At 39.7% G+C, this 13,636-nt stretch overlaps 2 protein-coding genes across 2 annotated transcripts; one reads left to right on the plus strand and one right to left on the minus strand.

Annotated features, from left to right (window-relative positions):
- Nucleotides 1–3,206: 3,206 nt before the first annotated feature.
- Nucleotides 3,207–8,208, minus strand: LOC308696323 (dynein regulatory complex subunit 3-like; the record flags this gene model as incomplete). Its single annotated transcript, XM_081374899.1, has 9 exons — nt 3,207–3,302; nt 3,514–3,645; nt 3,791–3,897; nt 4,139–4,241; nt 4,345–4,423; nt 5,730–5,827; nt 6,027–6,095; nt 7,251–7,366; nt 8,187–8,208. 9 exons carry the CDS (start codon nt 8,206–8,208, stop codon nt 3,207–3,209), a joined length of 822 nt encoding a protein of 273 aa, XP_081231025.1.
- Nucleotides 8,209–9,874: 1,666 nt separating this feature from the next.
- Nucleotides 9,875–12,720, plus strand: LOC308699773 (uncharacterized protein). The gene is made up of 7 exons (XM_081380739.1): nt 9,875–10,192; nt 10,274–10,327; nt 10,435–10,498; nt 10,788–10,878; nt 10,998–11,115; nt 11,608–12,010; nt 12,172–12,720. Exons 1-5 carry the CDS (start codon nt 10,070–10,072, stop codon nt 11,017–11,019), a joined length of 354 nt encoding a protein of 117 aa, XP_081236865.1. The 5' UTR covers nt 9,875–10,069; the 3' UTR covers nt 11,020–11,115; nt 11,608–12,010; nt 12,172–12,720.
- Nucleotides 12,721–13,636: the final 916 nt, after the last annotated feature.

The raw sequence follows: 13,636 nt of genomic DNA on the forward strand, positions 1-13,636 counted from the left end.
CTGCTTTTTGTAGTGGTTTGGTGAGGCACACTGATCGATTGCTCATGTCTGCCTCGCTGCCTGCTGTGAGTGTGTTTGCTTCGGTGCTGTAAGCTCCGTTTAAGCCTCGTATTTCTTTGTTTTGAACCATCATTTACTACAATTTCTAGTTGATTATACTACTAAAATACATCTTACCCAACATCTCAGATTAACCTGACATCGCTAGCTTCCATTACTAGTACTACTATCACAACACGCTAGTAATTCGCTAGCCTGTTAACGCGCCACCCGTGCGCTCAGCTATTTTTATTTATTTATTTTTCTCTCGCGCGTCCGCGCCTTTGAGTTCATAAAAAGCTCAGGTGAGTAAGAATCAGTCAACAAAAACGGTGAGTAATGTCTTGTCCTGTTATTGTCACCTGCACTTCATGTCACATGTTTAGCATAGCCTTCTCTGTCGGCAATATAGGATTTATATGTGATAAATGTAAGGAGACAGTTAGGTTGGCAGAGAAGATTTCATAATTAGAGACACGCATCCAAACATTAATTGAGGATAGTAAGAGTGCTAGAGATTTAAATACTGCTTTGGATGCGCCTAGCATAGTGAACTCTTTACATGAGTCAGTTCTGGCTGAAGTAGAGCCTGCACAGCCGGGCAAATGGGTGACAGTGAGGGATCGCTCTAGTCGCGGATCAAAAAATCACTCTTGCATTCCGATTACCATAACAAATCGATTTGCCCCGCTCAGTGAAACACCCACTGAGAATGATTGTGCCCTAGTTATTGGCGATTCTATTACACGGAACGTGAAAATAGAGACACCAGCCACCATAGTCACATGTTTGCCGGGAGCCAGAGCGCCTGACATCAGAGCAAATTTAAAAGTGCTGGCTAATGCTAATCGTAAATTCTCTAAGATCATTATTCATGTCGGCACTAATGATGTTTGACTCCGCCAGTCGGAGATCACCAAAATTAATATTAAAGAGGTGTGTGAACTTGCAAGTACGATGTCAAGGACTGTAATTTGCTCTGGCCCCCTTCCTGTTCGCAGGAGTGATGAGATAGTTAGTAGATTGTGCTCGCTTAACGGTTGGCTGTCTAAGTGGTGTCCGCAAAATAATATAGAATTCATAGACAATTGGAAAAGTTTTTGGGGCAAACCTGACCTGTTGAAAAGAGATGGTATTCATCCCTCCTGGGATGGTGCTGCTCTTCTCTCTAGTAATATGGCTCATAGTCTTAGAGCTCAAACATGACTTGGGGCTCAGGTCAGGAAGCAGTCAGACTGGCTAAACCGACCGTCTGCTAGCTGTCTCACGTCACCAAGGTCAGATAAATCCCTTCACCTAGAGCCTCTTTCAACTAGATATCATCATATAGAGACTGTGTCTATTTACAACTATCGTTATAGTTGTGGTGTGAACTCTGTTATTCTTTAATATGGAGAACGATTTTTAGAATTATATCTTCATCGTTATCTTTATAGTTATCGTCCTTGGTGTGAACGGGCCTTAACACTTGATGGCTGCTCTGTTGAGTCTTCGTCGTCGGTTAGGAACCTGGGTGTGCTCTTTGATACCAATCTTTCATTTGAAAGTCACGTGTCTAGTATCTGTAAAACTGCATTTTTCCATCTTAAAAATATATCTAAATTACGCCATATGCTCTCATTGACAAATGCGGAACAGTTAGTTCATGCGTTCATGACCTCAAGGCTAGATTATTGTAATGCTATACTGGGTGGTTGTCCTGAACGCTTAATAAACAAACTACAGCTAGTTCAAAATGCAGCAGCTCGAGTACTTAACAGAACCAGGAAGTATGACCATATTAGCCCGGTTCTGTCAACACTGCATTGGCTCCCTATTAAACATCGCATACATTTTAAAATATTGCTGATTACTTACAAAGCACTAACTGGTTTTGCGCCGCAGTACTTGAGCAAGCTCTTAACGCATTATAGTCCTTCACGTCTATTGCGATCTCAAAATTCCGGCCAGTTGATAATACCAAGAATATCAAAATGAACTGCTGGCGGTAGATCCTTTTCCTATTTAGCACCAAAACTTTGGAACAGTCTTCCTAACATTGTCCAGGAAGCAGACACACTCTGTCAGTTCAAAGCCAGATTAAAGACACATCTCTTTGACCTAGCATTCACATAATACATTATAGACTTCTATAATTCAATGTTAGGCTGCATAGATTAGATCAGACGGAACCGGGAACACTTCCCATAAATCCTGATGTGCTCGTTAAATCATAAGAAGAATGGCATCTATGCTAATATTAGTCTTTCTGTTTATCACGAGGTTTACTGCAGTCTGCCGGATCCAGGCCGTATCCAGACCTGACGAAGGACCTGCGCCTGGATGTGACAACAGCGCAGTCCTGAAATGTCAACTAGTCTCTTCCCTGTAAAGGCCTCCCTCCCCTCCCTTTACCTATCTACAGATAAAGCGTTGTCGGGATAATTACGGTTCGCTTGGCTACGTGGAAGCGATACAAATTCTGTATTATTAATTTTAAGGACAGGCAAGTAGTATGTTGAGGGTTGATTTGTAGGGAAGGACTACACGCTTGCGTACATATATTCAAATGCACATACCTATAGACTGAACTCGTAATACGCATGTGCATGCCATCGTCGTTCTCGCTGGTTCGTGTTTTTGAAGTTTGAGCAGAAAGAACTTAAGAGTTTTCTGTTAAAACGGTGTCGTGTTAGCGGCCCCTAAGTTAATAACTAATGATCGTTGCGTCGGAAGTGAATCAATCAAACTAACTTTAGCTGGACAATAACTTTATTCTAGAGTTGCTATAATGCCAAAACACTTTACTTTAATTTCCTATTATCAATGTAAAGCTATTTTGGAACAGTCTACATTGTTAAAAGCGCTATATAAATGCCGCTTTTTCCCTGGTCAGGTGAGCCCTCAGAGGTTCCAGCTGTCAACCACTGGTTTGAGCAGAGCGAGAGGGTATGGGACACGGCTCACCTGACAGGCAGTGCGGAGGCACAAAACCCAAGCTGACCCTGCACCTCATCACCTCATCACCCACTCCCTTTATAAACCCACTGCACCTTCAGTTCACTGGTCTCGTCTCAACATAGACGCACAAGACTCACTCTAAAGACTTAAAGACTTACCCAATCTACCTACCTGCGATCATCCTCTTCAATCTCCTATTCCCGTCTACCATCCGCCATCTCTGCTGATCATGCCATGTTCTCCAGCTCATACTTTACAGAACGAATGTAGTTTTGGATCTCTGAGATGCGCTTGCGATTCCTCTTCACGTCATCATTGTGTATCTATTAACACAAACAAAAAAGATTTATATTTTATTTAATAATAAAAAGTCGTTCTGATCCTGGACAGCTGCACGGTAGGCTACAACATAATATAATATAATATAATATAATATAATATAATATAATATAATATAATATAATATAATATAATATAATATAATATAATAATATTGTTAAGGAGTTCACAGGATGTGTGTTTATAATCAAGTACCGATTTCAGCAGACCGCTCATCCAGCTGTTGACCCGTGCCAGTAGCTCATCCTCCCTGTTATCAATCTTCTGCACGTGTGTGTCGTGAGAAGCACTGACTGCATTGGTCACTGTGTCTTTATCTACCAGGAGCTACAGGGCAGCATAGGAAATGAGGACGAAGGATCAGTCAATACTAAAAATAAGTGTCTGGCATGTAGTTACGATGGATTTTGACTTCTTAATTATTCATAATTACACAGAAATTAAGTGATCATGAAGACAGTTTTCCACTGACCATTGCCAGATCATCCAGTATTTGCTCCCCTAGCTCGCTTTTGACCACCTTCTCCAGTGTTGCCAAGGCAATCACAAGCTGTTGTTCATTGTACCCGTTCTCCAGGTCTCGAATCAGTGCGAATGTGTGTCAGAGTTAAAGAAGCATTACCCATAAAATAAAAATATTTTTGTTTTGCTTTGTTGGATAAAGGATATATCCCTTGTACGTTTTCAATGAACCCTCCAACCATGTCTGAGACGTTCCTCTCAAAGTCTTTGAAGATGTCCTTAAAAAATTTAAAAAAGCATATTTGTGAAATTTCCGTAATTAATATTACATTAACAATATAAGTATTTTTATTCTGACCTGCAGTTGGTCCACCAGTGAGCTGGTCAGCCTGTTCATGGCAGGAAGTGATGTGAGCTTTAATAAGATCGGTGTCTGCGATCTGTTGCATTTCCGCAATCTTCTGCAATAGAACAGAATTTAATTTGTGAGCGTTTTGATGTGTTCAACTGGTCAGAAACAGGTGTTCTCTTTTTCCTTGTGTGACTGAGGGAGAAGAAACCAACCTGTCTCCTGTAGTTTTCAAAGACAGCTGTTATTTGCACTGCTTTGCGCTCATTGTCAGCCACTCCCTCAGGGCAACAGCTAAAAAAGGATATCATGATAGCCGTTCTCTGAACAAGCCGAGCAAAATCATTCTCAAGGATCGATAACTGCACACATAGAGGTTCCATTTTGCTCTTAAATGTAAATGGATTGTCAAGGTAAATTGATTAGTCCTTTTTAACAGCTGTTCCCTCATCTGCACTCTTAAAGATAAGGATAAGTCCACATGATATTTTAACAAAAAACTCTGCTTCTATATCGAGAGCTGTTGATCTGACCACACAAGTTTGCGATACTGTTAGCGAATGTTTGTTGGAACCATAGTTTTGGGAAACACAGACTCATTGAACTACGTGGTCATGTGTATGATACGTGGTGACGTGCAACACAGACGCGCTACGGCCCAGAGAGAAGGAAATGAAAAGTGGAATAAAGTCGTTATTTTTGTTTGTTTTTGCGCACAAAAAGTATTCTTGTCGCTTTATAAACTTAAGATTGAGCCACTGGAGTCACTTGGACTACATTAACAACGTCTTTAATACATTTTCTGGGCCAGCAAGTTATAGTGTCCATAAGCCTGTGGAGAAGTGATCCAGCACTCAGATTTAATTAAAAATATCTTAATTTATGTTCCGAAGATGAACGAAAGTCTTACGGGGTTGGAACAACATGAGGGTGAGTAATTACTGACAGAATTTTCATATTTGGGTGAACTAACCCTTTAAATTTAAATTGCAATTCAGTGTCAGAAAACATTACATTCAGTTTGCACTTAAATATTTTATTCTAAAGTATAATATTTCCATAATAGCTCCTCTTTTTAAAACTGCTTTGAGCGTGTTTGGGAAATGTGCAGCCCTTAACAATAACCATGAGTTTCAACGCACTACTAACTAACTCAACTAGGCCCCGCCCCTTTATATTGCGTATGTCTTGGGCGGGAAATATTGTGACGTGTTTGTTCCCGGGAGAAAACTCAAGAATAACTCCCTTTGGAATGACTTTGTGCTTTTTAACTTTGCAGACGTTTTTCATGCTCAAACAGCAATATTACACAATAATGGAGTTGACAATGTAAAAAAAACATAATAGGTTTGTTGTTTTTTTGTTTGTTTTTGCAGTGATGCCATAGAAGAACCATTTTTCATTCCCCAAAGAACCTTTCAGGAAACAGTTCTTAAAAGAACCCTTTTTTATCTGAAAAAAAAAATCTAATCTAAAGAAAAGAAAGCTCCATGAATACCAAAAAAAGAACCCTATGTTTAAGAGTGTATTATAAAGTATTGCTTTCATTTGTGGTTTGATTTGTATATTTTGCTATTCATTATAAGGATATGAATCGCGCAGTTCTTTAATTCCCGGGATGAGAGCCAGTTTCTCTGCATAAGGATCCTCAGCAAATATGCTGTCGAAAAGTGAAGGTGCATGGTTCATGAATGCGTCCTGTGAAAGAAGGAAGCAATATTTATTCACTACTCTCAAGAAGAGTATATATTAAGTTTGTATGTCCAGTAGAACGAAGATTTTAATACAGTGCAGCGTTTCAAACACTGTAGTGTAAATCTGACTTATTAAACCTCGAGCATTTAAGATCAGTGTTCTTGTACTTGAATGAGATGGATGGCATGGTGATGTTGGTTACCTTGGGTTGTTGAAGCTCCTCCTTCTCCTGGAGCTCTTTGTTTAGCCATTCTTCTACAGCATCTCGATACTTTGCAACGGCAGTTATATGTAGGTGCAAAAAATATGAATTATGAACAGAACATTAGGATAAATGTTAGCTATCCCTCACTTGTGAAAAAGAAGCACGTTTAAATGTTGTGAATGTGCACTTGTATGTGTAATTCGAATCTCATATATTTTACAAAACTCTACTTGCAGATAATATAACATGAATGCACTTAGGGACATTGTGTAGGAATTTCTCCCATCTAGCGGTGAAATTGTACTAAAAAATAGAGGTTGTGAAAGTTGTCCCCTGTCCTCCTCTACTTAATGACACTGGTTAGATGTGTCTGTCTCACTGCTGGACAAAGCTATTACAAAAAGAATGTTAATTTTGGACATGCGATACCCATTTCAGCCAGTAGGGGTGAAAGTAGAGCAGTAGGGGTAAAAATAGAGGTTGTGAAAGTTGTCCCCTGTCCTCCTTTACTTAATGACACTAGTTTGATGTCTCTGTCTCACTGCTGGACAAAGCTATTACAAAAAGAATGTTCATTTTGGACATGCAATACCCATTTCAGCCAGTAGGGGTGAAAGTAGAGCAGTAGGGGTAAAAATAGAGGTTGTGAAAGTTGTCCCCTGTCCTCCTCTACTTAATGACACTAGTTTGATGTCTCTGTCTCACTGCTGGACAAAGCTATTACAAAAAGAATGTTAATTTTGGACATGCAATACCCATTTCAGCCAGTAGGGGTGAAAGTAGAGGTTGTTAAAGATGCCCACTGAGACCCCCTACCGAGCTGCACTGGTCTCATGTCAATAGGCCTTTTAAAATCAAAAAGCTATTACAAAAACACACACTCTGCGTTTTCCTTAAAAACGAAGAAAAAGTACACTTTCCCCACGGTCCCTTACTCGCATCTCCGTCAAGAGCGAGTTTTCCCGGCGAAACTCACATTGCGGCGGCTTTTGAGGGGCAGTGCTTATTATATAGAGCGAAAATACGGAAAATTAAGCTTGTGAAACATTGTTATCCTTGCCTTTTTAGCGGCAATAGGGTTTAAATAATTTTTGGCCAAGTCGTTTAGGAGGTATTGTCATTTTTCAGCGAATGTCTGGGGAATATCGAAAACAAAACTAACTTTACCCCGCTAATCCAGCGTTTTCTAAAATTGTATCATCTAAAATATAGTTGGCTTACATTAACGTTATCCATTTGAGCAATGCTTTTGTTTCCAATAGAGAGGATGTGCAGGTTCTGCAGTTTCACAAGAGAGTCCAGTCCTTCAATCACTTCAATATTATTGAATGACAGATCTGAGGAATATAAGAATTCTGGCTTAGTATTTGGAGATACTCCGGATATGATTTTGATATCAGTCAGACAGTCAAAAACAATCAATCAATCAATCAGTCAAAAACAATCAATCAATCAATCAGTCAGTCAAAACACGGTATCAGTCACCTATTTCAAATGTTATTACTAAAAGCTTGTTCATTTGACAACAGACTTACCTGGAAATATATCACTGAAGTAACTTACTACTCGTCTTCTGGACGCAAACACTGTTGCTCAGCAACCACAGACTACCGCCATGACGCATCAACTTCCAGAGTTTTCAGGAGCTTTGAGGCGCTATAAAGAAATTAAAATACATTTTAATAATAATACTCAGCCATATAACGTTTGTGATATTCTTCCGAGTATTTAATTTGTAAGATTCTTCATGAAATGGAAAATCTAAGGAAATGTTGGCAATTTGAATTTAGAAGAAATTATATTCCACGTGTACTAAAATGCCTCCGCTATTTCTAAACTAAATTTCGAAAAGCAAACATGTCCATAAATTCATGTTTTTATAACGGACAGCCAAAGAGTATAGAAGTACCAAGTATACTAACTTCTAGGTATACGCTTTGGTTGTCCGTCAGCCTCTCACCATCGGAGAATTGTTGTTGTCATCAAGATGGAGTTCGGGCCGGGGAAAGTGTCGGTGTTGGTGATGCGTTTGTCAACACATTGGCGCGCTCCGCTAACTCATTTTACCCACTTTTATGCTACATGTTCAGTTTGATGTGAAAATGTGAATGTAGAGGTAACATTATCCATTCTTACTGTTTTTTTTATTTCATGTACATCTTTTGTCATACGACGTCATATCATTTAATTGTAATCTTTAATAAATACACCGTTCTGATTTCACACATTTGATCTGAATTGATTGGAAACACAACGTCATAAAAACGAGCCAGACAATACTTTTTTTTCCCGCACACGTTTACTGGGTATAAATGGCAAAACATGAAGTGCTGCATTGAGGGAAGTGGACCCACCATTCCCTTCACAGACACAAGCTGGGACAAATTCATTAAATCAGTGTTTCTGTGTAAAGAGCTTGAGTGCAGAGAAAGTATTATAGCAGAAGAGGCAGTACAGGCATACAAGTTACAAAGCCATGAACCTACAAACCAGTTAGTCAAACCAGCTAACACTGGCTACCACAGGGAGTGCTACAGCCATTTCACAAATATCACGAAGATAAAACGAGCACAAAAGGAGAGGAGCAAAGGCAGTATTAGTTGAAGAAACTGCAAAGGAAGGTTAGTATTATATGGTATAGACCATAGACTGTAAAAAAATATAGACAGGCGGTGCAGTAAGACATACAGTGCCGTAGACAGTAATATAAATAAATAAATATAAATGTGCAATGTATTAGCAGTAGCCTTATAAGAGCAGAATAGATATGTATGTATAATGTCAAAAATGCAACTTTTTACCCCCTTTGCATCTCTTACAGATTGGTAAAATCTGCCGAGATATATTTCACCTAAGTTTCGTCAGTATATATTCAATATCGGAGATCGGAGCTCGACAAAATTTGAGAAAGGATGACATAATGCAGTGCCCAGCTTGCACTCCGAACATGGTGGCTGTGTCGGTAGATGGAAATAGGAAGGCTTATCGCTTCAACAAATCAAAAGGGTTTGTATAGTCCCATACTGCACATCAATGCAAAAAAGTATGAATATGAAAGGGAATATAAAGTTAGAGATATACCCAAACTAAAGGTTCTTCTATTCATTGTATTCAACCCCCCCCCCTTTTTTTTTAGAACTGGTGATAAGTCCTTCTATGAAGGTCTCTTCTTTGCTCCTGACAATGATGGCATGAGAGTGGTAAGACTGAATGAAATGTACACATTCACCAGCCAAACTATTATCATATCACTTTTGTCTTCACTTTTCACTTTAGTCTATATTATTATTACATGTACCACAACACACAGTTGCTTCTGGTTGTGCCAGCTGCACCTCCTTAATGTCCACCACATCTCAGGTTCTTTTGTCAGTTTGAGATGACTCAAGCTTTGTAGCATGCCATGTTTTCCTGCTGATAGTACCCATTTAATGTTTGGGTACATAGGGGTCATGGAGTTATGAACAAGGCTGTGGAATTCTAGATATTATCAGAGGGAAAAGTGTGCTGTTAAAACAGCCTCACCCCACCATCAGCAGCCTAAACATTGATTTAAAGCATTATGTATTCAGGCTTTCTTGCTGGTTATGTACAATTATGATTGTACTTCTTAAATTTTACTGCAGAAAGCCAATTCTGTCCAAAGTCAATTACACTAACTTTCTTCTCCATTCTAATGTTCAGTTTTAACTTCAACAAATGCAGATAAAATGCACTGAGTAGATAGCATGTGAGGATATTTGCAATAACGAACATGTCAATAGGTGTAATATTTTGTCTATTAAATGTATGTCTGCATATATTGCAAGATGTCTGTTTCCTTTGTTTGTGTAATTGTGTTTTAGACACCTGGAAGAGCCACCAGTGTCAAAAAAAGCTAGTGATCGCCTAGATGAGGAAGGCATGGAGATCGCTGTGTGCCGGCATGGCTTTTTCTTGAGGGGACTCAATATGTACCGTGGCAAAGTATTCGCCTACCCACTTTATCTACAGCAGGACCTGGCAAGCCGCCATAGCGTAAATGTTTTTGCACTGATCAGATGTGTAGATACTGGCCCTATCTGCAGCGGGTGGCGGGCCAGTTTAGGGAGTTTGGGCGGCTCCTCAACATGAAGCCGCTACTTTCGGTGCTCCACGCCAAAGCCCACTCTGCAAAGTGTGAAGTAAGCAACACCCATATATTACACAGACATTTCCATTTCACCATTTGCATAATTGTGTTTAATTTTCACAACATGTTGCAGATAAAATGGAGTGGGAAATACCAAACTGGAGCGGGTGATACCCTTGGTGAAGAGGTACAATGGTCTCTGATATATACTGCATGTGTAATGAATCAATTAATACTAATGGATACAATAGGTTTTGAGTTTATACCAGTGTTGCGCTCTTTCAATTTTCATAGCTGGAACAAGTAAATAGCTTCCTCTCCAAGGTGGCTTTGACTACCAAGTACATGACAAAAGCTGGTAAGTATTATCGTGTAGAACATGAAAAAATGAACAGGGGAACCCTCCATCTGTACACCCAATATCTGCTGTTTCAGTAGCTTACACTTGATCACAGCCCAAAAAACATCACACAATCAGTTCACTATTCTCCATGGTTTCATTATTCAGTCCTACAGACCATCACCCACAGGTAGCCTAGGGATCTACTGTACACAAGTTTGGCCAAACAACAGCTGTACCTCATGTCCAAGAAATAGCATTGTAATTAGTTTTAGTTGTGTAAATATGTGTTTGAATTGCTTTACAGCCAGGATGGACATAATCACTATACATGTGCTTGGGTGGAACCAGAGGAAAACAGAAACCTTGCACATCACACTCAACCAACGATATCACAGGTCTACACAAAAATCCTAACCGAAATAACGTTCTAGTCAGAATATGTTGCATTATGTTCATGTAGTGTCTTTTTGGTTATTTATTGTTATTTTTTTGTGGATTGCTATTCTTTTTGTAGGTGGTACAGAAAAAACAGATAGAGGAACAAAAACTCAATGAACTGATGGCACAGCTGAACTGCACACCAGAAACACAAGACCAGTGGGTGACAGATGTGAAAGAGTGGGCACTAAGAGGTACGACAACAATGCTGATAACCAGTCAATAGTTGCTTTTCCATCCAACCTTTTAATGCGCATTGGAACTATTCAAATAAGAAATCCCGGTTGGAAACCCGTGAAATACACATAATAATTTCTAATGCGCATAGATAATTGATTCGCTAGAGGGGGGTGAATTAACTCTTGATGCGCATACGGTATGATGGGAATTAAGTTGATGTAAACAGTTTATTTGCATACATTCACATTTGTTGTATTGTGACACCTCATGTTTTAATGGTACAGCTGGGTAAACGTCTTTAAGAAAAAGTCATTCTTAATGCACATAACACATGGATGGAAAAGCAAGCAGATGCACGTGTTCGTAAGCCACATTTTCATGAATGCGCGTACAATATGCAAATGAGTTAGATGCTAACGCAACTATAGGTGATGAAAGCAGATGATTAAAGGGCCTTTTCAAGGGCATGTTCAGGGTAACAAGAAGAACATAATTTTCCATCTTAGGCAAAGGTAAAGGAAGCCTGGAGAAACAGCAGAGCAAAATAGAGTTTCTCAGTTTGCAGCAGAGGAGGAAAGATCTACATTCTCGTAACGGTCTGTATAATGTTAGCTCCAAAATGACCTACACCATTTGAGGATTCCCCTGTCTCCTCCACATCATGTCAGTGAAGAAGATTTTCATATCAATAAGGTTGACGTGATCGTTATGGATATGTTTTCTTGCACACTCATGTTGCAGGCAATAGTACCCAAAAACTTAGGGAAAGACGGCGGATATCCACACTTAAAGACAACCTGACAGAAGCCATCTCACTGTACAACAGTTCATCGGACCAGAAAATTGACCCTGAGGAGGCAACCAGTGGAAGAGGAGGCTACATCTGGCCCTGGGAGGAAGAACCAAATGGTCAGACCTGACAATTTTTCCCCCCTTAAACACAGTTGAACTCTTAAAGATTACTCTTACATTGACAGCGGTTTGAAGTTGCATTATGATTACAAGAGAAGGGATCAGTTTGTAATCAGCGTAAACTGTTACTTGTTTCCATTTTTATGTTTTGTCTACAGCTGGGATTGGATTAGATGTCAAAAGAAAGATGTTTGACCAGGTGATGCTTGTGAGTAGACTGGAGGAAGAAAAAGACATCCTCCTTTGTGAGATGACGCAGCATTGTCGTAACTTGCTGAGAAAAGTTGAGGAGTTGCAAACTGTCATTGACACCGGAAGCCATTTAAGTAAGTAGTCAAATAACATTTCCCCCTCACACTGAATTCATGAATGATGGTAAACTGCATACCAGTGCTTTGTCATGTCATTTTTATTTTTCAAATAAAATATATTCTGCGATCTCCAGTGGCGTTTTCTTGCGGAGGCCAAGGGAAGCCAGGCTTCCTCACTTTTTCAGAATAGAATCGTCATTTAATAAACACTTTTGTTTTCACAGTTTACGTAATCCTTCTGTCATCTCCTCATCGTCTCTCTTCATTCATTACTGAGCGTTTTATGATGTGTAAAACAGCGCCCCTATAAAAGTGACATGGTGAATGAGCGTTGAAAACATGGTACTGCACCCTGTGTCTGTGAGGAGGCCAGGCTGAGTTGGCGTACCTTGATAGAAAAAAAAAAGAATGATTAACCAATCAGGTGACGCTATTGTCACGACACTGCTCCCCTGTGATTGGTCAGGACAGTGTCAAGGGAAGCCATGAACTTGTTGGCATCAGGCCAATCACATCACGTTATCATCGTCAATGAATGAATGAATGAAATAGCGGAAGATTTGTGGATTTGTGTTGACATCTTGTTTAGCTAGTTAGCTAAAATTATTAATTGTAATTATGGAGGGTGGAGATTTGGAGTATTTGATAAAAAAAATCTTTTACTAAACTGCCTCTACAGCAGCAGTGTGTGAGAGAGAGCTAGAGAGAGAGAGCGCGTCTGGTCTGAACTGCCCATTTAGCGATGTGTTATTTTTTTAATGTGATTATAGTTCTTCTTACTGTTTCTTGCGTGCTTTGATTAAGCAGCATGTGAGTGCACTTTGTTGTTTATTGTTGTGATTGTTTGTGAATAACCGCTATTGTATATCCTTACATGAGCGTCACACCGATTTAAGGGTGTATTAAATGAAAAAGGTTATCTTCTTGTTGCTTACCGTTGGCGTTTCCTATCTGCGAATGTTTTAATAAAAAAACACCATGAAAGATGTTTAAGAGGACTGACTGTGTATGTGTGTGAGTGAGAGAGAGAGAGAGAGAGAGAGAGAGAGAGAGAGAGAGAGAGAGAGAGAGAGAGAGAGAGAGAGAGAGAGAGAGAGAGAGAGCGAGAGCGCGTCCGTGCTCAAAGTGTTGGATTGTAACAAGCGTAAGTCCCGGTAAGATGATGCTGGGCGCTCTAATAGTTCATCCAAATAGCAACATATAAATGGTAACATGATTTTCTGCCCCCACCCCTTAAAACACACAGCTTAGAGGTTGTGTCTTAATTGGCTTCCTCAGAAATTTTCCCCACGCCACTGGCGATCTCTTGTAA

Source organism: Scardinius erythrophthalmus (assembly GCF_964197995.2).
Source record: "Scardinius erythrophthalmus genome assembly, chromosome: 1".
Lineage (NCBI taxonomy): Eukaryota > Metazoa > Chordata > Actinopteri > Cypriniformes > Leuciscidae > Scardinius > Scardinius erythrophthalmus.